The 24093-nt window shown below is 40.5% G+C and overlaps 4 protein-coding genes across 5 annotated transcripts in view; 3 read left to right on the plus strand and 1 right to left on the minus strand.

Annotated features, from left to right (window-relative positions):
• Window positions 1-24093, plus strand: part of LOC145448361 (uncharacterized) — a 230016-nt gene that overhangs the window by 148475 nt on the left and 57448 nt on the right. The gene's annotated exons all lie outside the window — the stretch shown is intronic.
• LOC145448356 (transmembrane protein 214-A-like) overlaps window positions 1-24093 on the plus strand; it is a 245912-nt gene that overhangs the window by 148474 nt on the left and 73345 nt on the right. The gene's annotated exons all lie outside the window — the stretch shown is intronic.
• LOC145448362 (serine/threonine-protein kinase 26-like) lies at window positions 123-12236 on the plus strand. The gene is made up of 10 exons (XM_080326743.1): window positions 123-331; window positions 1190-1318; window positions 1850-1906; window positions 2010-2118; window positions 2303-2460; window positions 5037-5222; window positions 5280-5419; window positions 7403-7556; window positions 7801-7937; window positions 10836-12236. The coding sequence occupies exons 1-10, from the start codon at window positions 191-193 to the stop codon at window positions 10876-10878; spliced, it is 1254 nt and encodes a 417-aa protein (XP_080182869.1). The 5' UTR covers window positions 123-190; the 3' UTR covers window positions 10879-12236.
• LOC145447875 (uncharacterized) lies at window positions 17518-23906 on the minus strand. Of its 2 annotated transcripts, none has more exons than XM_080326140.1 (3): window positions 23660-23832; window positions 18637-18740; window positions 17518-17782 (listed from the first exon to the last, which is right to left on the minus strand). In XM_080326140.1, exons 1-3 carry the CDS (start codon window positions 23816-23818, stop codon window positions 17686-17688), a joined length of 360 nt encoding a protein of 119 aa, XP_080182266.1. In that variant the 5' UTR covers window positions 23819-23832; the 3' UTR covers window positions 17518-17685. The 2 variants fall into 2 exon arrangements, with proteins under 2 accessions (XP_080182266.1, XP_080182267.1); XM_080326141.1 differs by lacking the exon at window positions 17518-17782 and adding an exon at window positions 17789-18360 and having other exon boundaries at window positions 23660-23906.

The following is a 24093-nucleotide window of genomic DNA, read 5'->3' on the forward strand; positions in this document are numbered from 1 at the left end:
AGTGTGTTTTTAGTGATCATTATATCAGTGTCTGAAAGAGGTTATTGCTTGTGATGCAAGTTGCAACAGCTTCCTTATGCGAAAGCCTACATTTTCATTTTATAATCTCTTTTGTACCTAGCAGATTTGTCAGTAATGTGGTCCTAATATGTCTAAGAGCCGGCAATGTAGGTAGAATTATCGTGACAAGATGTCGAATCCTATGAACGTGAAATTTCCGAGGCAGCAGCAGACTGCCGTGGATCCGGAAAAACTTTTCACGAAACTCGAACGAATTGGAAAGGGATCGTTCGGGGAAGTATATAAAGGAATAAATAACAGAAGTCAAGAGGTAAGCTACAAGTTGCTATATATTCACTTGTAAAGGTAGTTGATATACAATGTCCTTTCCAATTCTCTACTTGTTGATGACGATTACCCCTGACGAGTTTTCGGGTTTATTTCGATATGAATATATTATTCAATTGTGTATTGAAGTTCTGTACCTCCGAAAAGATCTTCAAAGGTAGTTGTGACTGTGTTAATGGGAAGGCTCAGAGTCAATCAACTACCATATCTAGTTTTAATTTGTATATGACTTTTGAAGCATTTACCATTTTACTTACCATTAAATATATTCTTTGTGTAAATTAGCTGCTACCCATTTTTGCTGGCATATAAAATGTTTTTACTATGCCAAAGTGTCACCTGGACCTGTCTTGTGGACAAAACTAGTTAGCCTCATAGACTATTAAGCAACCATTTGTTACCATATAACTGCAACTGCCTGAATTTGGTAATCTATTGCATTTGCGTATAAAATAATATATATATATATAAAATTCTTCCAATTCTAAGAAAAAAAAGATTATTACGGTATGTAGTTGTTCACGATCAATGCACTAATTAGTGGCTTATAATGATTGCAACAGCATCAGTCTACAGCATCTGTCTGGCATGGAAAAATAGCTATATTTCCTCCAATCTGCCCATTTCATATCCCCTAATATACTGTAGGTGTAAAGTACTTCAATTAGTTGCGGATCAATTTATTGGTAAGCCAAGTTGGGTGTGCTAATATCCCCATGTCCCGCTAACCCCATCAGTACCTTTGTTGTACATATATCTTCGTATGCTACATCTTTTGTGCTTTTGTATTGTTCAAACTCAAAACATCAGAGGATATTGTTATATCTCCATTGTCTTGTAGGTTGTTGCCATAAAAATCATCGATTTGGAAGAGGCAGAAGATGAAATAGAAGACATTCAACAGGAGATAACGGTCTTGAGCCAGTGCGACAGCCAATATGTCACCAAGTATCATGGCTCCTACCTCAAGGTATTGTTGACAGTCCTTCATTTCCCCAATCTCATATTGTGTAGTCTAATTATACTCCTTGCTAATGTAGAACTGTACATATTATAATTCTATCTTAATGGACGGATTTATCATGGATTTAATTAACGAAAGCACACCAATTATTATCTTTCTAGTTCTTGGGTATATTCTGCACAGTAGCCCATTTGATTTGTTATTAAATTGGTTTCTATACTTAGAATATATTATCATTTTCACATTCAGTTGGGTAGACATTCTGAAAGTTTGTCTTTGTTGAGCGTTGAATATACTTTTGTTTATAGCAACTGTGTTATCATACCAGGTCAAGTGTTGTTCATACTGGTAGTGAAGTGATAATGCTGGTTTTGTTATGTGGATCAATAAAATATGATGAGAAAATGTAACAAACGTACTGTGCCACTAAAATTATTGGAAAACTATGCATTCACATGCATCTGTGGATTTGTATGTCACATGAAGCGACTGATGCATGAAGTGATAGTAATCGCTATATGCTACCATTGATTTCAGGGAACGAAGTTGTGGATTATCATGGAGTATTTGGGAGGTGGCTCCGCGCTTGATTTGGTAAGATGATTGACTGATTTTACCGAATATATTTAGATTTTCTCTGATCATTGAAGAATTTGAAATATATATAAGTTCATGTGTGATTTTCTATTTAATCCAGATGAAATCAGGCGATATAGAAGAGTTGTACATTGCAACCGTGTTGCGGGAAATTCTGAAAGGACTGGAGTATCTGCACAGTGAAAGAAAACTTCACAGAGACGTAAAAGGTTGGTTTTATGACACTTTATTATGGTAATATTCTTGAGATGGTGTAAATGCAATTCCTATCAATTTGCATGTTGTAGTAATCTTGTCATGAGCAATTTTATTATGGTAAGTGTTAGCAGTATTGTAATCACGGAGATATTTGGATGGTTCGATTACTAACGGTTTGTCGCTATTTTTTCTCAGCCGCTAATGTCTTGCTTTCCGAAAATGGCGACGTGAAACTGGCAGATTTTGGAGTTGCTGGTCAACTGACGGATACCCAAATAAAAAGGAACACCTTCGTGGGTACGCCTTTCTGGATGGCCCCCGAAGTCATAAAGCAATCTGCATACGATTTCAAAGTAAATGTTCTCGATATTTTTTGTTAACCTGTTTTACCATCGTTCTTGTGGAATATCCACTCGTGTATTTTGCTTCCGTGCGTTGACCGTGATACCAAGGTCTGAATCGGTCGTTCTACGTAGATAGGATAGGTGGCATGTTCTTACTCATTCTAATCTCCAGTTTCTATGTTAAATAGGGTATTGCTGCGTGCATCCAATTCGTTGGTTTACAGGTTATTGTTGATAGTTCTGTGATTTTCACTACAGTAACTTCTCATAATATTTGCTCCACAAGGCATCTCCCCTGAGCTAGCAGGTGTATTATATTTGGAAAGGCAGGACACATTTATACTCCTGGTTTTGGAATGTAATTATGATGCCTTCTGGCTTCTATTGTTAGATATGATGTACTGTGGCTTTAAATTTAACGGCTTCTCCTTTCATAGCATTTGCCCTCTTTGGTAATTATTCGTATGTTTGTTGAAACACCTTTATTTGGTTTCCGTGTTTGTGCAACAGAGTCAGAGTTATGTGATATCTTGACCTGTGAGTTAGTAGCTTGTTGGCGGGAATGGTGATTTCATAATCGTTCTGTAAGCATTGTTTGTCTGTTCGACCAAATCGAAAAATTCAGGTCATGAAATAGGATATTTTGTTCAGATAGTTGAATCTTGTGTATTTATCATTCAACGTATCCCGTATAGGTAGGGGTTCCCAAAAAGATTTTAACGCCAGATGCCGCAACCTACCCATTTAACCGGGTTAAGGTCCAGCTCTGTAATGGATTTTTCTCGCTGATGTCTGGATTTTCGTATGACCAGCTGTCAATAGTTGAAACTTGCATGATGCCCTTAATAATATATCACAGCTACTCAAAACTATTTATAGCAAATGTCCAGTTACAAAAGTTTATAATTTGCTTACGTCCTTTATTACTCCCATGAAATAATTAACAGTCGTATACAAATGTAAAACGGTGTAACTAGATATAAATTCCGGTAATGCAATATTAGCAGTTAAGCAATATGCCGAATTGTATTTATTGTTCTGTAAGTCGCAGAGTGGGAGAATTCGCATTTTTTGTTTCTTGGTAATTATTTGAATCTTGGTTGAAAGTGGTGAGAGCGAGTCGAAGGCGGTGGTGAAGGTTTTCACTGGTTATACTGATGCGGGAAATATTCTATTGAATAGTATATTCATATTGAAATGAACCCGAATATTTTCGGCTGGCACTCGTGAGGGGTAATCGTCGGCAACTAGTCGAGAATTCAAAAGAACATCGTATCACAAAATTTGACTCATCCGCTCAAGATTGATGCGTAACAATCAAGGCCCATAAATTCTGCAATTGGCAAACATTTGTTGGATAATCCCGGTGATTTCATAATCGTTGATCGATAATCCCGCTTGTGCGAAAAATTATCGAGACGACAGATTTTGTGTCTTTGGGAGGGGCTGTTCACGCTTTCATTCGTGTGCCTTGGAGTTGACTTTATCAAAATACACCAACCAAGGCTGTGTCAACAAATAGAGTTCGTGTACGTACAGTCGTACAATGAACACTCTCGTTTTCGAAATTTCATGCTGGTGACGTCATATATTGTGATGCGATTGTTGATATACGATGTACTTTTGAATTCTCTACTAGTTGCTGACGATTACCCCTGACGAGTGTCAGCCGAAAATATTCGGGTTCAATTCGACATGAATATAGGAAGTTCTGTACCTCCAAGCAGGGTTGTAATGAGTCGAGTCATGACTCGACTCGAATCACGATTTTTGGATGACTCGACTTGACTCGAGTCATTTTCTCAAAATGCGAAAATGACTCGACTCGAGTCAATCTGTGTATTGACTCGACTTGGACTCGAGCCGTTGCGCATGACTCGAACCAAGTCATATGACTCGAGACTCAGACGGCCAAGACCGACATTTCACTGTAATTTCAAAGAATAGTAAAGTAACCACACTTTGTCTATTTTGGTACTGGTACTTGAAGATGCGACCAGAAACTGTTAAAAGTGAGGAAAATTCGTATAATATAAATTCTAACGATTCGATATCACCAAGCAGAGTTATGGAAAGTGGGTTCAGCAAAACTTTAACTGGAAACTGAGCAGTCAGCGCAATGACTTGGACTCGGACGTGACTCGGTGGTGAATTGAAAATGACTCGACTGGACTCGAGTCAAAATTATAAAAGTGAGATTGACTTGTGACTTGGAGGTTTGTGACTTAGTTACAACCCTGCCTCCAAGAAGCTGTTCTAAATACTCTATATAAAGTTAATGTTAGAAAACGCTGGCTAACAGCTGTAAGTAGGCCTGGACATGCGAGAATTTGCGAATCAACAATGATGGATTTAGTTTTGTTAAAAAATCTACAGCAAGTTAACACTTGAGACAGACAAGGCCTGGATTCCATCCGCATTCAGACCGCGGTTTTCCATCAGCCTTTTGATAGATGTTCCTGAAGTATTGGATGCTTGAATGTTACAAAATTTCAGTGTCCTTGCTTGAGATTGGTATCTCGCTCCTCGAGACATTACATGTTAACGTCGTTCGATATTTTGCACCCGCTGTTTCTTTTATTCAGGCGGACATTTGGTCACTCGGAATAACTGCGATCGAACTCGCGAAAGGAGAACCGCCTAATGCAGACCTACACCCGATGAGGGTCTTGTTTTTAATCCCGAAAAATAACCCGCCTACTTTGGAAGGCAATTTCAGTAAAGACTTTAAGACTTTCGTCGAAGCCTGTTTGAATAAGGACCCAAAGTTTGTGAGTATAGTTTTTTTTTCGATTGCGTGCATTCGTCATTGCTGCGACACTCGACAGAGACCAACCGCCAAAGAATTGCTAAAACACCGGTTTTTGAAGCAAGCCAAAAAGACGTCGTATCTCGTGGAATTAATCGAACGCTACAGAACATGGAAAAATCACCACAACGACTCTGATAGCTCCGACGATTCGGACAGGTGTGCTGTGTGTCTTCAATATATTCTAGCGGTTCTCAAACTTTTCATCTTGTGACGCCGTAGAAAAATCATAAAACACTCGCGGCGCACTAACAAAGGAAGACTGTGTTGATGCGATGGATGAGTTATAGGGTAATATCGCCCATAGTGTAACATTTACATCGGACCCTCTTGTCAAAATGGTTCCGCAAATTGCGCACCCCTGAGTTACACACAATTACAGAATTTGAAATATCTGCCTCTCAGATGTCAACGTAAGTCTGTCGGCTCTGGAGAGGGTATGTGGTGACATTGTCTTTAATAAGTCACAAACGGTAGCTCGAAATATCCGTAAAATTGAATGAAATTTTAGTTGGATTCTTTGTCAAGCTAGATATCGATCTTCATTAATCTTCATACGAAAACCTACGACTGAAACGAGGTTGCATTGTTGATAAACATACCCTCAATTCCCAGCAGACTCTCTCCTTTACAGCACATATTTCGGTCAAAACAGACAAGCCACGTTCACATAGCCGCGAAGATGCAAATAGCATTATAATTTTGATGGCTCTTGTACTCATCATGGAATAGGATTTGGAAGCACCCAACCAAAACATATCCATTTTTTGTTGTTGTTGTGTAAGCAGCATTTCTAACAGCGGTTCATTTCCTAAATGAGCTGTTTATCTGCAGAAAGATTGCAGGATCGATTGCATTATTGCAAAGCCATAACTGGTTTCATAGTCACATGTCTTCGTTCGTCTGCTATTGAAGACCGTTCTCAAGAGCTAACCTTGCCTTTGTAAATCCTATGAATTATTCGTTGAAATTGTGGCAATCAGGGTTGTAATCAAGTCACGAGGCTTCGAGTCACAAGCAGGGCTGTGGAGTCCGTAAATTTTACCACCAACTCCGACTACACACATTTTCAATGACTGACTCCGACTCCTGAGTCTTTAAACTTTCCGGCTCCGGGGTTTCGATGACCGCTAAGGGTCTCCTTCCGCAGCGATATTCTAGATCAGGGGTCACCAATGCGGTGCCCACGGGCCCCAGGTAACCTGCAAGGACCAGATGAATCGCCCGCAGGCCTGTTCTGAAAATAGATGGTGTAACAGCCCGCTTTTATATAATGAGATTTATTTAATTAGCTGTTATTGTGTAAATCACACTAACATGTAACATAGTTACTCTCGCCGTTTACCCGCTACAAAATTTTAGTGTTTTTGGTTGTAACTCGTTTTGTGTTCACAATAGAGAAAACTTTCTTCTCAAGACGGATAGAAACATGATGTTTCTGCAGCTTTGGCCGTGGAGTCGGTAAATTTTACCACCAACTCCAACTCCGACTACACACATTTTCAATGACTGACTCCGACTCCCGAGTCTTTAAACTTACCGACTCCGGCTGCGGGGTTTCGATGACCGCTAAAGGTCTCCTTCCGCAGCCATATTCTAGATCAGGGGTCACCACCATGGGCCCCAGGTAACTGCAAGGACCAGATGAATCGCCCGCAGGCCTGTTCTAAAAATAGATGGTGTAACAGTCCATACCAATGAGCTTTTACATACTGAGATTTATTTATTTAGCTGTTATTGTGTAAATCACACTAACATGTAACATAGTTACTCCCGTCATTTACCCGCTACAAAATTTTAGTGTTTTTGGTTGTAACTCGTTTTGTGTTCACAACAGAGAAAACTTTCTTCTCAAGACAGATAGAAACGTGATGCTTCTGCAACTTTTGAGCTATATATCATGACTCTACGACCAGTGGTTGTCGAGACGGGCAATTTTACCACCTCTGGCTCAGAAATTGGGGGGTTGCCGGCTGGAAAATGGGGGCAATCCCCTGAAACCAATTTTTATGAAAGTTTTAGGTCATTTGTCGGGATTTAAGAACCCCCAATTTTCGATTTGAAAAAAATAGTCATTTTCACTCCACCCTAATGTGCAGTTGACGAAGCTAATTGTGAAAATTTTCAATCTTCTACGTTCAGCGAGACGACCACAGATCAAGGCGACCTGCCGGACTGGCGTTTCCCCGGGGATACTGTGAAGATCTCCGGACCAAAAGTTTTGGAGAACGGACTGAACAAACTGAAGATCAAATCCCGCTCGTTGCAAGAACTGTTAACTCCGGTATTGATTCAGGTTGGTCGGATTGACGATTGTTTAACTCGGTTCAGAGGAACTATTTTATGGCTCACGGCGTTGTGATGAAAAATTTTCAGAAGCAAATTTTTCTGTACTTGTATAGATACGATCAATACTGGCACGCTCGATTGCATGTTAGTGATGTTACAAATTGAAATATCGACAATTTTTTTACACGACCAACGCAGATCCATTTAATCATCATTGAACTTTTCTGACGAGTTCATTTCCACTCTTACAGTTGAAAGAGAACAAATTCCAAGACAGCAATAACACTTCTGCACTTGATAAGATGCGCGCCAATTTGGAGGAGGCCGAAGACACTTGTCCCGGAATTAACGACAGACTCGTGGAATGTCTGGTTCAGAGATTTAGAAAGTATGTCGACATTAAACGTTCCAAATGCATAAAGATGGGAGAGTAATATGTCGTGGGGTTACCATATTTTGGAAATCTGAAATTTTGAGACTTACAATACTGGAGTAAAATCCAGAAAAAATGGTCAATTTTTCCCGACTTTGGAGTTGGTTAACTAGAAAAAAAAAGGTCAACAACCCGGCCAACTCCAGAAATAGCATCCGGAGCATTACTTCAGTGCTGATTTTTTCTATCTCGGCCGAATTTTACCCTATGTTTAACGAGAATTCTCAAAAAAGAGGTCAAATACTCAAGAGAGGACAAATCCTCTTGAATGAGGACGTATGGTAACCCTAATCTATCGCTCGGAACCATGAAATTTTATATTCTATGATATCACATTCGCAATTATGATTCGAAACCCATCGATTATGAACTTGAGGATTATAAAGAGGCTGTCTCTGGGACTGGATTTAGTTTCTTTTCCAAGTTCCGGGTTATTGACCCAAAACTTGAGACTTGGTTTGCCGTAGCGAAGGTCGATGTATTAGATCAGTGCTTTTCAACCTTTTTGAGCCCCGTTCGCACTTTTTTGTAAAATAAATTTCATTCGCACAAACTAATCGAAAATTGTTGTACTAAAAGAATATGAAGATAGGCCTACTTAACAACATTTTGTTCGGATGTGTAACAAATTGGCTACTAGCTTAAGCTATCGAGTGTCTCATTAAAAATACAACTTTTTTCGCTCGTTTTGCTTTCAATTATTTCACTAAAACCCTTCTCGGCCAAACAATGTTGTTGGGAATTAGTAGAAAAATGTCTACTACGGCTTGGATGGCCTGGTCTTGAAATCTGATCTGCACTCCTATCCAAAATACAGCGTATTTTTCGTGAATGAAAAATGCTTGCTGGAAGAAATCGTATTTGAGAGCTGACACAAAAGTCCCGCAAGGCTCCAGCAAAACGATCAAGGAGAGTGTTCATACTAGAGCTCACTACCTGATGATACGTTTCTCCAACTTCTGTCTCGCAAGTTAATGAGAAGAGCAAATAACTGACGATACTGTGCGTTCTACTCTTTAGCTCAGTCTACCTTTAGATTTCATTGCAGCTTTTAGACTACAACCACCACTACCTCACCCATGAAAAGGAATTTATCTTTAACATTACAGTTGTATGCTACGATTTTACGGGCATGCATAGCATAGAGAACGCGCGCACCAAAATTCTACACAACACCGCTTTACAAAACATGTCTGACGCACGCGATTTCAAGTTAAAGGGCGAATGAAATTCCTCTGCGTATCGCAGTTGTACTACTGTCTACTCAGATTGCAAGAACGAGACTAACCCGTGCCGACAACGGAGCATATCCAATCCATCTCGAAACGTTTGACCATCCAGATTCGGTCATTTTTAGACCGAGGTTTTGTCGCTGCTTATGTTTTTATCACCGCATTTATCAGCGGTTTCTTCGCCAAAACTTTATGTCTTCATGTGCCTCGACGCAGAAGGGTTGCCTTGAAATGAATGAGTCTCATAGGCCTGAACTCGCTCGTTGCACACCCCTACACTAGTTCATCCCAACGGTATTCGACCATGTTTTCCTAAAGAAACAGTCGGACAAATCTTATCTTGAATTCTCATGATAAAGCCATATTTAATGCGTGTCTCGCTTATTGGCTACAGCACCAAACACAGTGATCTTGGATATGTAAAAACGATCGCAGTATTTTTTTGTAATAAATTCAACAATTATTACATACATATTAACAGATAGCTCTGGCACCGTGTCGACCTAAAATTAATCCCATTGCCGTCCATACATTAATAACCCTTGAAGGGGTAAATATTTGCGTTAATGTAACTTGCAAATGTGAGTCTGTAATGATGGTATTTACTACTATCCTCGTGCCTCGCGCAAATCGAACAGTTATTACGAAAATATGATGATTGTTTAGCGAAAGAAAGTGGAAAGTCAATTTGAAGTCCTTTTTCTAGCCTGTTCCAGCCTGTGGCAGGCTCAGACCGGCTGTTATACTGTATGTATGCCCTAATATAGATTGTAGAGATCTCTATACTGCCACCAAACCAGCTTCCAAACCAGGCTTTTGGTTACGTAATAATTACCGTAGACTGCGGGATTATTAATTCACTACGGCTTGTGGAGCTACGATTAGTTGTGCGTCGTATCAAGTTTTTACAATTGCGTCGCAACTACAAAAGTTGCACTGATCTTGAATTTCCTATTAGGTTTATTTTAATTATTCCACGTCAGAAAAGTTAACAATTAATCACTATTTTCATTCGCACTTGATCCGGATTTTCATTTGCATCATTCGCACCACCTTCGTCATTCGCAATGCAATTTTTTCATTCGCACAAGTGCGAACCGTCACACAGGTTGAAAAGCACTGTATTACATCAATCAGTGGTTCTCAAACTTTTCGGTCACGCCCTTTTTGATGATGGTGACAAAATTTCGTGCCCCCTTTATCGTCATAAAAAAAATATTAATACAGCAACCAGAAGGATATATCATATTAATTCCGAGTTCAAGAAACATCATTTTTCTCATAACAGCCTCAACCCGCCAATTTGAGAACCTCTGTATTAAATACTTGCCCCATCCTGTCAATCAGTATTTTTCATCAAAAATTTACATTATATTTTATAACTATATAATATACCGATATTTTAATTTTTCAATGTGATATGACATTTAGTGCTTTGAAAGTTCCACATACAACGGTACAAACCACTGTTGTGACTCAATATTTGAGATTTTGACTAATGCGATATTGCGATGCCCGCTGTCTAGGGTTTGAGGAACTTACACCTATCCCGTATGAAAACAGTGAAACAATCTTGAACTTTCTATCACGTACTAATACTCATTTTTGCCTCTTCCAACAGGTACAATACATCGGCCTCAAAAATGCAGGACGCCTCGCATTGAGTAATTGATCTCGAAAATTATGAGACCCGACGTAATCTCTTTTTTCTATTTTTACCTCAAATCGCTTGCTTATTCTGACGCATCTCAAGTTCTCTCTCCATCATCACCGGTCATTGACGTGTGCTTGAAAGGTCAATCGAGCTGTTCTATGCATCGTCTTGGGAGCCTGCTTTCGCGACGACATTGCTGGTTGAAGAGCAGAGCCCGCATTGTCGGAATTTGACCACGGACTCTGTCAGTCGGTACCCAGGACAGGGCAATAACCGATTGGACCCTTCAGTTCTGGATTTTGCACATTGTGATGGCACGTGGGAATAATCTTCTGACCATGATTGGGTTGATTCTGCCAATGTGTCTATCATTGACGATTGTGTCTAGCTTTGTGGCCATAATCCACCCTTAACCGGGTGCACATTGCGCTCACCCGTCTGGCACCAAGAATGCCGCCTTGTAGGAAACGTTTATTTAATGGGCTTTTATCATGGATATCTTTGCTTGTAATTATTTATCATTTGTGGAGCTACCGATATACTCGCGAATATTGTGATTGTTCCATTGTGATTTAGATACCGTGTTAGTAGGTATCAATTGCAGGGTTGCGATGACTCGAATCGCAGTTTTTGATGGACTCTACATGACACGAGTGTTTTCTTGAATATGGAATATGACTCGACTCAAGTCTGTCATATCTGTCTGAATGAGCATGTCAAAGAAGAATTGTTATATTATGGTGTTGAGATTAAATGCGAGGCATTCCGATATCGCCCCAGCAGAGTTGTAAACATTGCAAAAATGCACCCTGACTGAGTTGAAATTGACTTGTGATTCGAAGCCTTATGACTTGGTTACAACCCTGATCAGTCGGGCTACTTGAAACGAAGATTTGTATTCTCGACATCATGGTATCGGGACTTCTTCTGTAAAGATCATCGACTTCTCAAAGATTACGTTATTTTGTCAGATCGCTACCAATAGATCCTAGCATCATTGTTAACCTGCGCTACTGGAAAACTTCGATCATCTGTTTTTTGTGAAGTGAATATATCGGTCTGCACTCTATGTAACTTTGATTCGTGGATCCTTGCGAAAAAGAGCCGATCGCGTTACGGCTTTTTCGCCGCGGAGGAACTTTTTATAGCCATTGTCTTCTCACTTGGGTGCTTTGTATATTTTTAACCAGACCCGGATATGTAGCGGGCTGCGGGTCGCGCGTGCTCGGTCTACGTTTTTGTGCGAAATCCATCTCTTGTCCTATCCCGCAACTCGGGTGTATCTGATCTTGTAGTAGTTGGTAATCGAGCCCGTCTCTTAATCATTACATTTTCATCGCTCGGAGAAATACAATTTTACTTCTCATACGTGTGGTAACGACTAATGTATGGCGGTGGGAGTTGTCAGTACAAGCAAATATCAGAATGCATTGTGAATAAACCGGACACAAACTTTTTGCTCAGATTTCGTGAAATCTACATCGATGCTTTCAGATACTGACTATCACATGTGGAATACTGTAGGGAAGGTGTGGACGTGAGGTTCGCGTTCTGTGTGTAAACCTCAGAAACTTTGGGGGTTCACGTTCTCTAACTAACATTGCTGGTTCTATACTGTGGACCTTTTACGTACGTTACAGTTTTTAACGTCGATATAACATCTTTGGTTGAAATTCGTCGCATTTAACCTCGGGCCACCCTACGCATGGCACTGGCAGCATAAAAAATCAACACTGAGCGAGAATGCACCTTGCCGATCTCAGAAATATTACTGGCTTTGTTACAAAAGTTTGCTGGAAATATCTAGCTTTCCGTTTGTGAATTATGTATTGACTCTCTGCTGTGAGCTTGACCAACAATCACGCAACATCAAGAGCGAAATACGCTGTATGTAGGTAATCGCGAATGATGCTTGTTTAACCAATCAATGAAGTTGATGTACACAATACGTCGTTGTCTGGTGTAAAAAATCTAGCAGGCGTACGAGATCCATCATGATTGTAATGTATATATTTGTTGCATCATATACTGCGTTTCCATGCACGGCCGATGGGCCCATTTTCGAGAGATTCGGCCGACGAACGAGAGAATTTTATTGCGCATCCACAGATTGCACACCCACGTCGGCCGACTCGTCGGCCATCGAGTGAATCCTTCGGCCATGCTTGCGCTGTGTCTTGGATTAGCGAATTGGTATTCGCTACTTACAATACTCTTTTCGTATCAAATTAACTATGGCTGCACTCCGGACGGATTTTGGACGCCTTGAAAAACCCGGAATTAAATTATGATTGCAATGGAATTTAGTAGTACCGGTACTGCTACGAATTACCCGTTGGCTACCGAAATCTTCGCGATCTGATCACATACGCTTCTGCCACAATTCGAGGGTTTGTGTTCTCGTGCATGGGTACAACACAAACTATACCGTTTGACCACAAACTAGGTGAACTTATTCACATTCCCCTTGTAAGCAAATCTTCAACAGGACACTGGAAGTTCATGTCTGAATCATGACGACGAAACAGTAGTACCGGTTGACTACTGGAAAAGTTACTATTCTGCGCTCGAAATTATTGGACCATGATATCCCATATCTATATTCCCCACATACTAAGATATGCCACCAATTTTCATCTTTTTTCCATTTTATTTTATCTTCTGTTAGTTTTAAGCAATTTGGTTCGTCATGACCATTTAACATGATGGATGGATTTAGGCCTACGTGTTCAAGGTCAAAGCGTGTTGTTTGACTGAATGACCGCTACAAGTCATCTCGGCTCATTCCTACCGAGTCATTTATCGCAATCTTGTGATCATTATGAAATTATTACATAAAGTAAGCCAAAAACGTCATTGCGATCGCTTCGCCCACCTAGTTCGGCCAAGTCACGGTCGGATTACGCCTGCTCATGGAAACACGGCCGACATGTACAACGCATGCGTCATGGCAACAAAATTCTCTCGTTCGTCGGCCGAGTCTCTCGAAAATGGGCCCATCGGCCGAGCATGGAAACGAAGTAATATGTGTCCTATATGGTGTCGACACAAGCAAATCTCACGCCTCAGTGAACTTGTATCACGTCACAATTTCGTTTTGGCTACAGGCAATTTGACGGTCATTTTTGACCGGCTTGCCGAGCATTAAATTTGGTAAAACTGGTATCAATCGAAAGCTGACTCTGCACTGATTACGAAAATATATATTTTATTCCGCTCGCGGTCCTGGAACCCCCACAATAAGCCTCGAATTTTTCATTGTTATGGAGATTGGCATTGAGACGCAACAATGCTGTCTGGCGAAACGAGACTCTCGATTGATACCCGTTTTACCAAATTTAATGTTCGGCAAACTGGTCAAAAATTACCGTCAAATTGCCTGTATCCAAATGGAAATTGTGACGTGATACAATTTCAGAGCCGTGAGATTTGCTTGTGGCGACACCATATAGGACACTATGGTAGGGTTACCATATTTTTGTTAAGCAAATTCCGGACACTCTTTTGCGCCCACTAGCGGATTTTAAAATGAGGTGTATCACATTGACCGTCAATATGACGTCACACTAGAAAAGCATTGCCCATGGACTGTATACACTACACAGGAATAATGTGGAACATAGGTCATGAATGGGCCATCTGTAATGTAAGCTCTGGTGATTCCTACTCGCTAGGGTTTGCAATAGATTCCTCCACGGGCCGGATGAAATCATCTGGCGGGCCGTGTCTGGCCTGTCAGGTTTGTGTTTGATAGTCCTGCTATACAGTTAGGTCGGTGCGGCTATCTGTTTATGTGTTTAATCAGGTCCGAAACAACATTTTTCTCCCCCCTTCCGCCCAAAAAAGCACTGATCTTGGGCCCACCATAGGGTGGTCGATGTAACTTGTTGGGCACTTACTACATGCATTTGGCTGTTAAATATTATGTACGAATTCTGTCAATAATATTGATTCTTCGATATATTAGGCTACTATAATATGCACCAGCAGGTTACACATCCGGTGATTTCCAACCTTTTATGATCGCGACCTACCTCATTTCCCCCTTGAAAATGTTCCGTGGCAAAGCTCATAACACAGCTCGCCCACACTTACTCACGGCCTAGGAATCTGATTACGTCCAACATCATCACGATCCCCAGATAAAGGCGGACGACCCCAAGATTTGGAACCACTGTCTGTGATTGAAGCATCCGATCGGCCTTAACCAACTCTAGGCGATTGCAATCAGACTTATTTCAGTGAATGATGGTTGTTTATATTTATTTTGATTGCATTTTTTGGCGAGGGTGGTGCCTGGTGCCCATACTAATATCATTACACGTTGCATTAACTCACGCGCGGCGCGAAGAACAATTTTGAATAGCATAAATCTGCTTGGAAATAATATTGTTTATGTTGATTTACGAAAAACTTTTGAGCCTGCTTCCAGCCTTCAAAATTCCGGACATTTAGGCATATTTCAGAAATTCCTCCCGGACGCAGATTTTTCAGTGAAATTCCGGACATGTCCGGGAAATTCCGGACGTATGGCAACCCTACACTATGGTGGCATCATAAAAAACAAATCCGTGCGATTGGGGCGGTTGGTAGCTACTGTATAGGCTAAGTTGTTCATACGGGGTAATATCGGAAGCAGGTATAGAAACCCGTTCGTTTACCGAAATTGAAAACAGCTCATTTTGATATATTTACTGGAAATCTTGTTGTGTTGACTAAAATAAAGGTCATCACAGTGATTCGACTCCCGCATGACCCGCTCCAAGGTCCGCATTACATATTTCGCGTCATTTGCGCCGATTTTCAGTTGAACCTGTCCATTAGCATCGCTGTAAAGGAGGACATTTAAGCGTCCTCGGAGGACATTTCCAATATCCTGAAAAAGGAAGACGTCTGGCAACTATGTGGTCTGAGTCGCGTCGCTGGGTAATGGGGTATCGTGTGCACTGCATTAATAGTTCGCTACTTCACTGAAATGTAGAGTTGGAATTAGCAATATGACGTCACATGTTCGCGTTCAGGTTCAGACGAACCTGAGACTTTCAGAGGTCCACACCATGCCTAGGAAATAGTAGGCTATATTCACTAGCGATTATTTAGATCAAATATAATTTTAACGAGGATGTTTCAACGAATTTGACTTCCTCAGCCTCATATTTTTCATTTAGCAATGCCTTTATCCAAACCAGAGATATCTAGATATGCCTGATCCAAACTAACTCAGGTTCATAAAACTCAGATTTGGGTCGCAGTCTAAAAAGTTTGAGAACCACTGACGAATAAAAGGTTATATTCATCTGCCGGTTCTATGGAACAGTCTTGTTAATCAGCGAACCGGTTAGCGTTAGCCTACCGGTTACTGCCAATGATCATTTGTAGCCGAACCGGCTGAAAAATATGACTTTTGCGATGGACCTGGATGAGAGAACATTCGAATCTGACCACTGCGTACAGTAGGGTTACCATATTTTGGAAATGTAATAAGAGGTCACTTTTACAGAAATTTCAGACTTGCAAAACCGGAGGAGAATTCTCAAAAAATGGTAAATTTTACCCACATGGTGGTCGGTTGACTAAAAATAAAAAAAAAGGTCATCTTTCCTGCTCGGTGCCCAATATACAGTCTTTTCCTTCACTTTGTCGGGCGGATGACTAAAAAAAAGGACTTACCGCTCAGCTCCCGAAATACCCGCCGGACGTATGGTAACTCTAGGACGTATGGTAAGGTGGTAACCCTAGCGTACAGCTACGGTACACGCTTTATCGGACCACCGTAACCAGTATAGCCGCAGTAGGGCTCTTCAAAAATGACTTTTTTCTCAAATCGTACTGGCTACTTGATGAAATTGTTAGGTTACCTAATTTAAGCCTACACACAAAATTTGGTTCAACTCCAGCTAGTAACCGCTTTGCTACAGGAGAATAAAGTTTCTATATATTATATAAAAATAAATGATAAAAAATTCGAAAATTTTCTGTTCACCCCATGAAAGTGTTGGGCTGTCTATAGAAACGATGCTCCCCAAATTTGGAAGCGGAGTTATTGCCGTCGAAAAATTTGGATTTGAATAAAATAGTATTTACGATGACCGATTCTTTGTTCATTTATTATAGTTGTGCTCACCGTAAATATTATGTTATTCAAATCCAAATTTTTCGACGGCAATAACTCCGCTCCCACTAGTTGGAATTGAATCAAATTTGGGGAGCATATGGTTTCTATAGACATCCCAACACTTTCATGGGGTGAGCAGAAAATTTTCAAATTTTTCATTATTTATTTTTATATAATAAATAGAAACTTTCTTCTCCTGTAGCAAAGCGGTTATGACTGGAATTGAACCAAATTTTGTGTGTAGGCTTAAATTAGGTAACCTAACAACTTTATCAAGTAGCCAGTACGATTTGAGAAAAAAAGTCATTTTTGAAGAGCCCTAAGCCACAGTTGTTAATAACACTATTATATAAATACACGTGCCACCTTTTTTATAATGCCCTTTTATATTATTTTCCTTTACTTTTCATTTAGTGTGTACTGTGCAATTGGGCATGCCTCCTTACTTATATCGCCTAGGCCATGTGGGTGTCCGAAATCGAAGACTACTCCAAGTCGTTTCGACACCTTCTTATCTTTCATTGTATCGCAGTCTTGTGTTGTATTGAAATGATGAAATTATTAGCAATAAATTGAACTAAAAACTATAGCATAAAACTATTTATAAATACGATAAATTCACGGTATTGTACATTTTGTGAATTTCGTTTGTCAAAAAACGTTCGAGAGCAGGTATAGTGTTATCTGGTCATCAAGCCAAGGCTACTTTCTTTTCTGCCTTTCAGACATCGCGTAATTGTCGTGACCAGAGTCGCTGCCGCGCTGCCCGACCCGTCGACGTCTTCTGCAGCAACAAGAACTGTGATGAAGGAGCAGATTATTTAAAGCGACTCCTGGCCCACACAAGTGTAAGTAAATTTTATTGCAACAGCCAAGCAGCGGACTCCAGATTCGTTGTCTCGTTATGTAGCCCAATGACTATCGAGCAACTTCTCCAGTCGGCGGACCTGATATGAGAAAATGAAGTAGCCTACTTGGCGGGCCGGATTCCGGAATCTATACATTAATCGTACATTGTCCACCTATACTAGGAATGTATCGTATTTCATGCATGCTATATGTTTGAAAAGCATAGAGACCAAAACCACTACTCCGATAACTGTTGAAATCAATGAGACATCTGTGATCGATCAAAGTTGTCAACAAGTTCTTTGAACTCTAGTTGTCAGACGCACAAACCCAGACCCTGACGGAACTTGAACAATGAACATCAGCTAGATTGGAACGCAGCTTTGTCTTGTTAATGTTCATGGTCGAAAGCGTTTGCTCGCAAATGTATGGCAGATCCGAACAGAACAAGCATTTTCATGGCCATCATTCTCAGGTTGGCGAACTTGGATTCATCCAGACACGCAAAAACGCACAACATAAAGAAAACTAAAAACCAAAGAATAACCTACAGTTTGTATAATTTGACGTAGTACACAAGTAATGGGGTACTGCGGCAGACTGTGGCCGCGGGCCACATTGTCACCAGAAACTGTCTGGCCCTCGTTGCCAATTGATAATGATATTATGAGGAGAGTATGATGAATACGACGCATTCGTATATCTATGTCTCTTGACCGGAAATTGGTCTTAACCGATGCGTTATGCCTAGCCTAATATATAGCCTGAATTGAGTTTAATCACATTGGTTAGTGCGGTACTCACCACAAACAATCACAAAAACTGTAGACGCAAGTTATTCCGATCAGTACAACAATTGCAGCGAGAAACGATGCGAAGATGGAGAAAAATACTATGCTGTACGTATTCTGTGGATGTGAAAATAATATTAATGAAAATCACCATCATCATCATCACCATTTTATTAAATTTTATATCAATTCATTACGAAACAAGATTTCGATACAATGAAAAGATAGGAGAGTGCCGAAACGACTTGGAGTAGCATTTAGTCTTTTAATCAGACACCACTTTGTCCTTCACTGCAGCATGTAAATATGAGGCATGCACAATGCACATTGCACACTGGATAAAAGAAAGTATAACACAAAAGTATGCGACAAAATGAATGCAGGCGAGGTCGATCTGTCAGGTCGTGGTCCGGTAATATTAGGGACTGACTTATGGCTAGTACTGACTGACTAGAAGATAATGAACTAGTCTTTGTGATTTACAAGCGTCGGCCACATGTAGGCTATGTTGTATGTTGTGCTGACGGAGATCCTCCATCAAGAAACTATAATCTAATCCAACATATATAACAGGTCTACTGATACATGGTGGAAAAGAGGCTTACAATCTCTACATCAGCGGGTTTCAACCTTTTTGGACATGCGCTCCCCGTCATGTCAAAAAGAGGACATCATCAAATACAGAGGTGGGCAACCTTTTTGCTAATCACGGCCGCATTTCAACTACTTATGTAGCCTAAGGCAGCATTCCAGGCCATAGCCGTAATGAACTAACTGGACGCAAAATACCCATGTTTAACTGTCCACATTCATTCCCGGTGAACTCCGCACTATTCTACTTTTCACACCGACCTATTGTACGCACCGAAATCGTGAGGGGCAATGTTATGAATAGTTGCTGGGGTTGAATATTGTGGCTCAGGGCGCGAGAATTTTTCAGATTCACGAATGAATTCCGTAATTAAGAGTAGCACTGTAGCAGTATCATATATTACTATCAAATATCCATCCTTTTTCAGCCGATGTGATCAGATTCACCGGTAGAGTTGACGGAAGGAGTGCTTTCGAAAATTTAGGGTAAGTTATAAACGATAATGCATCTCCGGCTGGGCCAATTGTTAATAGTCACTTTGTTGAATGCTGATGTTTTTTCTCGACCCCCCCCCCATCGGGATTGTTGATTGTATCGGTAGTGGAAATAGTGGACATATATTGAAATCGCCCAAAAGTAACACAAACAAATTTCTTTTGTGAGGAGCACGCGATTCCAATTCCGGATTTTTGATTGAAAAGGGCGCTCCGATATATTAAAATCGAAAAACGAAGTCGTTTTAAATTGCGCGGAGCGCCAAAAAAAATTCATGATTAATTGAAATCTCACAAAAATTCGGAAGTGAATTCGTAATCTCAATTTGGATGTCGACGGTCGCACAAATTCCCTTCAACGGCCGCAGGCTGCCCACCCCTGATCGAATAGTCTGCATATGGTATATGTTACGCCAAGTTTGAATCCGAATTCCAGTAGCTGAGTCTTTTACATTTCAATTTCCCCAAACTTGCTTGAGTGTAACAAAAAACATTGACAACGGACATCAATTTATTTAAGGTAGGTTGCACTGAAACTAATCCTAATGCTGGTATTGACTACAGAGAGCACAGCGTAGTTCTGTAATGTCATGCTAAATTTGCTGTCTAGCCATGCTAAATTTGATCAGTTTTCGAATTGAATTAAATTGTGTTGATTTAGGGTAGCCTAATTGAGGGCGAAACCGGGCAACATATATTGCATTCAAGTCTGTCTTAGGCGGTGCAGTTTTCCAGCTATTAACAACAGCTACCCAGCACACCGAGCTTTCGGCTACTGCCAAAGCTATGAAGTAATGAATGGCTTACACACTGGAATTGCTCTAAATCTTCAAAGCATATCAAAAATTAGCTCAAATGGAGTTGAAATCTGCCTATACTCGCCGGGCGCAACTGCTGAAGTTTGAATTTGGCAAGCTTTCTTGAATACGAAATATTTCTTCTTCAACAATCGTCTTTTTCAGAATGGTTGTCTAACACATGTGTAGTCACGATTTATAAAGACTTTGTCAATTTCTCGCGCCCCCCTGAGAGCCTCCCGCGCCCTCCAGGTTGAGAACCACTGCTCTATATCAGGTCTGTTCAAAAATAACTTTTTTCCCGGATTCCAGCCATTTACTGATTAAATTGTCAGGTTACACTAAAAAACGCTGCAAACCAAATTTGGTCCAATTCTAACAAGTATAGGACTCCGCAGATCCAATCAAAAATTTTAATTTATTACAGAAAATTGAAAAAAAAATTCAAATTTTCTGCCAACCCCATGAAATTGTTGAGCTGTCTTCAAAGACGATGCAAAACAAATTTGACTCAATACCAATTAGTAGAAGCGGAGTTATTTCAGTTTTTCGTTAACAATCCTCGGACAGCCCTATACTCTACATCAGTGGTTCCCAACCTTTTTCGACCCACGTACCAGTTCGAGGTTTTATGCAGTGCTCGCGTACCACCTACATATGTTCCACAATTTTGATGTCATAATCGCGTATTTGACCTATGCGAGGTGTAATCGCAAATTCTGTTAAACTAGGCATTATCAGCCAGGGTTGATGGAGTGCATGGCATTGTTTATTCACCACCAGTGACAAGAAGATCAACATAATGAAATTTAAGGCGATGGCTGCATTTGTTAATTTTTCACTAGCTGGTCGATGCGTGACTCACAGCATAGTGTCCTATATGGTGTGGACATAAGCATATCTCTCACGGCTCAGTGAAATTGGTCGACGTAACACTTTCCATTTGGTCAAAGGCAACTTTACGGCCATTTTTGACCGGCTTGCCGAGCGCTAAATTGGATAAAACGTGTATCAATGGAAAGCTGCTGCTGTAGTGAACACGAAAATACAAATTTTAGTTTGCTCCTGGTCCCGGAACCCCCCAAAACCTGCCTCGAATTTTGCATTGTGATCGAGTTTCGAATTGTGACGCAGCAATGCTGCCTAGCTCTTTCTTTCTTAGCTTCACTCTCGTTTTGCCGGACAGAATTGTTGTGTCAGAATGTCAAAACTCGGTTACAATGCAAAATTCGAGGCTGGTCTTCGGGATTCCAGGACCAGGAACAGAATATGTGGCGGAGACCAATTTCACTGAGCCCTGAGATTTGCTTGTGTCCACACCATATAGGACACTACACTGACAGCGCATCGAAAGTCATGCACGAGCGCAACAAGTCGGTTTCGTTTCTTCGACTTGAAAGTCATCAGGGATGAAAATCCTTGCTCCCACTCCCACGTAGAAGGGGAAATTAGCATCTGGGTAATAATAGCGTGAGAAGCTAGCGCCGAGTACGAGGAGTCCATGCTAAGCCAGCAGTTTATTCGAGAAAAATCTTAGTGTTTCGTCTTTGGTGTCTGGTCATCCTGGATATATATGAGCTCCTCTTGCTCCCCAGTCCCGACAGGCAGGTCGGCTGGATCAACAGAGAATAGACCGGTCATGTAGGCACAACATGTCACACTGGTGAGAAAAAAACGTACCTTACCACGGACGTACTATCCCACGACGACGACGGCTTCAAAAAACTCAAAATCAACCCCACCTGAACTAATAACTCTCTTCATTAAAAAAAAAGAAAATAGAAATCTACTCGCGTACCACCTGGAAGACCTTCGCGTACCACTAGTGGTATGCGTACCACAGGTTGGGAACCACTGCTCTACATGCATTATAAACTGGTCGCGATGATACATTTACCCGTATCATTTATTTCAGAAAAAACATACAATATATACACATCCAGTCGCTTCGCTATACATCCACGTACATCCGAAGTGAAGGGGAGGCTCTGTGTGCCCTATTTTTCGTAAAATAGTGCCACACTGACTGAATTAGTGACAAATTATCTTCAATATTCGAAATAACCTTATATCGAAAGCAGGTGTCGTTTCAATAGTCCAATTGACATTAAAATATGCTGCAGAAAGAAGGTTGAACGATGTACGTCTCAGTGAAATTCGTTTTAACCCTGTACAGGGTTGTCAACCAGTGAAGTCTACAGTTCTAACAAAAGCGGCACGACGACGAACTAGTCTTAATTTTCCTATGGAATGAATGGATCAACAAGCTTAGTAGCATCGCGAGTAGGGCTGGGCAAAATCGAGTACCTGAGTGATTCGATTCTGAATCACGTAATATGCTTCGAGTCGAGTCGAGTAATCGAGTATCATTCATTATGACGTCATAACAGAATGTATTACGTCAAAGTTCAAATTTGCAACGTTCTTGCTACCACAAAGAATATAATGCCGGTTATCCATCTCGTAAAAGATACTTTGGTATTTTATCGACCATACCGATTTCATTTCACTTGGTGAAAATGTTGTGGGATTATCATGACTTCGTAAATGCGTTACGTCCAGTAACCTTCGTAGGTTTTGTACCATATTTCGTAAGCTACAATACCGCCTATCAAGGTTTCAAGGCTTCAACAGTGAAAATTAATATCGAAACTGAGAATTCTCGTAGATAAATTAACTTTCAGTGGCGAGAAGCGTATAATTTCATTACTCGAAAAAATAGTAATTTACTACTCGACTCGAATCATTAAAATTAATACTCGAATCAGATTCGAGTACTCGAATCATTGTGCCCAGCCCTAATCGCGAGCTATGTCTCAACGATCTAGACACGTTCAAGAAAGAGAAAGAATGTGTAGTAGTCTACATCGCGTATGACAGTTAATTAACCTTACAAGCCGGCCATTGCAATGGTAAGAAAACAATTCATAGGACATAAGACGCTGGCTTACCTAATTCTATCTTAAACAATCACAAATACGTTTTTAGGTACACCCGTACACGAATATAAAAACTATTAACCAGCTATTGTTACTGATCTAATGTGCTGGGAAAAATTGTGTGCTAAAATTCCGAAATTTCGCAAACGATGAGCCAATTGGCAACACTACCGAAATGACCAAGTCGAATGCAGTATATGCAGTATGCACTCACCTTGAAGGGGTCAACACTCCGTAAATCATCAAGATTAAATCCAACAACGCCGCTTATTTGATCGTTGATCTGACTCAGAGAACTCATTATATCACTCCTCTGAATTTGAAGCAAATCGACCCATGAATGAATAATATTCAGTAATTCTGCAAGTGACATGGTATCACGTATTAAGCTCAGTCACAAAACAACTAAACCAATGGTGTAAACTGCAAACCACTCGTAACTAACTGCGGTCCGAATCAATGATACTATGCATGTCCGCTTTGATTGGATTAAGATTACCTGTTATACGGGTACATTAGTTTTGCGAATTAACTGCATAATACGAATCGATTTCAAAAGTTGTTGCTACCGCTGGCTGGCTTCTGATAGTATTCGCATTTTTATACTGTGCCGTGTAGGAGCAGGGTTAGGCTAATGATAATTATTAT

This window comes from Botryllus schlosseri, chromosome 10 (genome assembly GCF_051294905.1).
Source record: "Botryllus schlosseri isolate E-star chromosome 10, Bs_hap1, whole genome shotgun sequence".
Classification (NCBI taxonomy): Eukaryota; Metazoa; Chordata; class Ascidiacea; order Stolidobranchia; family Styelidae; genus Botryllus; species Botryllus schlosseri.

Bases quoted from the DNA above. Each gene is read 5' to 3' on its own strand.
- LOC145447875 (XM_080326140.1), bottom strand. From the start codon at position 23,818: ATGTCACTTGCAGAATTACTGAATATTATTCATTCATGGGTCGATTTG. The intron at 18,741-23,659 runs GTGAGTGCATAC...TCACATCCACAG, and splicing joins GGAGTGTTGACCCCTTCAAG to AATACGTACAGCATAGTATT. The intron at 17,783-18,636 runs GTGAGTACCGCA...CCTTCATCACAG, and splicing joins AGTTTTTGTGATTGTTTGTG to TTCTTGTTGCTGCAGAAGAC.
- LOC145448362 (XM_080326743.1), top strand. From the start codon at position 191: ATGTCGAATCCTATGAACGTGAAATTTCCGAGGCAGCAGCAGACTGCC. The intron at 332-1,189 runs GTAAGCTACAAG...ATTGTCTTGTAG, and splicing joins TAAATAACAGAAGTCAAGAG to GTTGTTGCCATAAAAATCAT. The intron at 2,461-5,036 runs GTAAATGTTCTC...TCTTTTATTCAG, and splicing joins AATCTGCATACGATTTCAAA to GCGGACATTTGGTCACTCGG.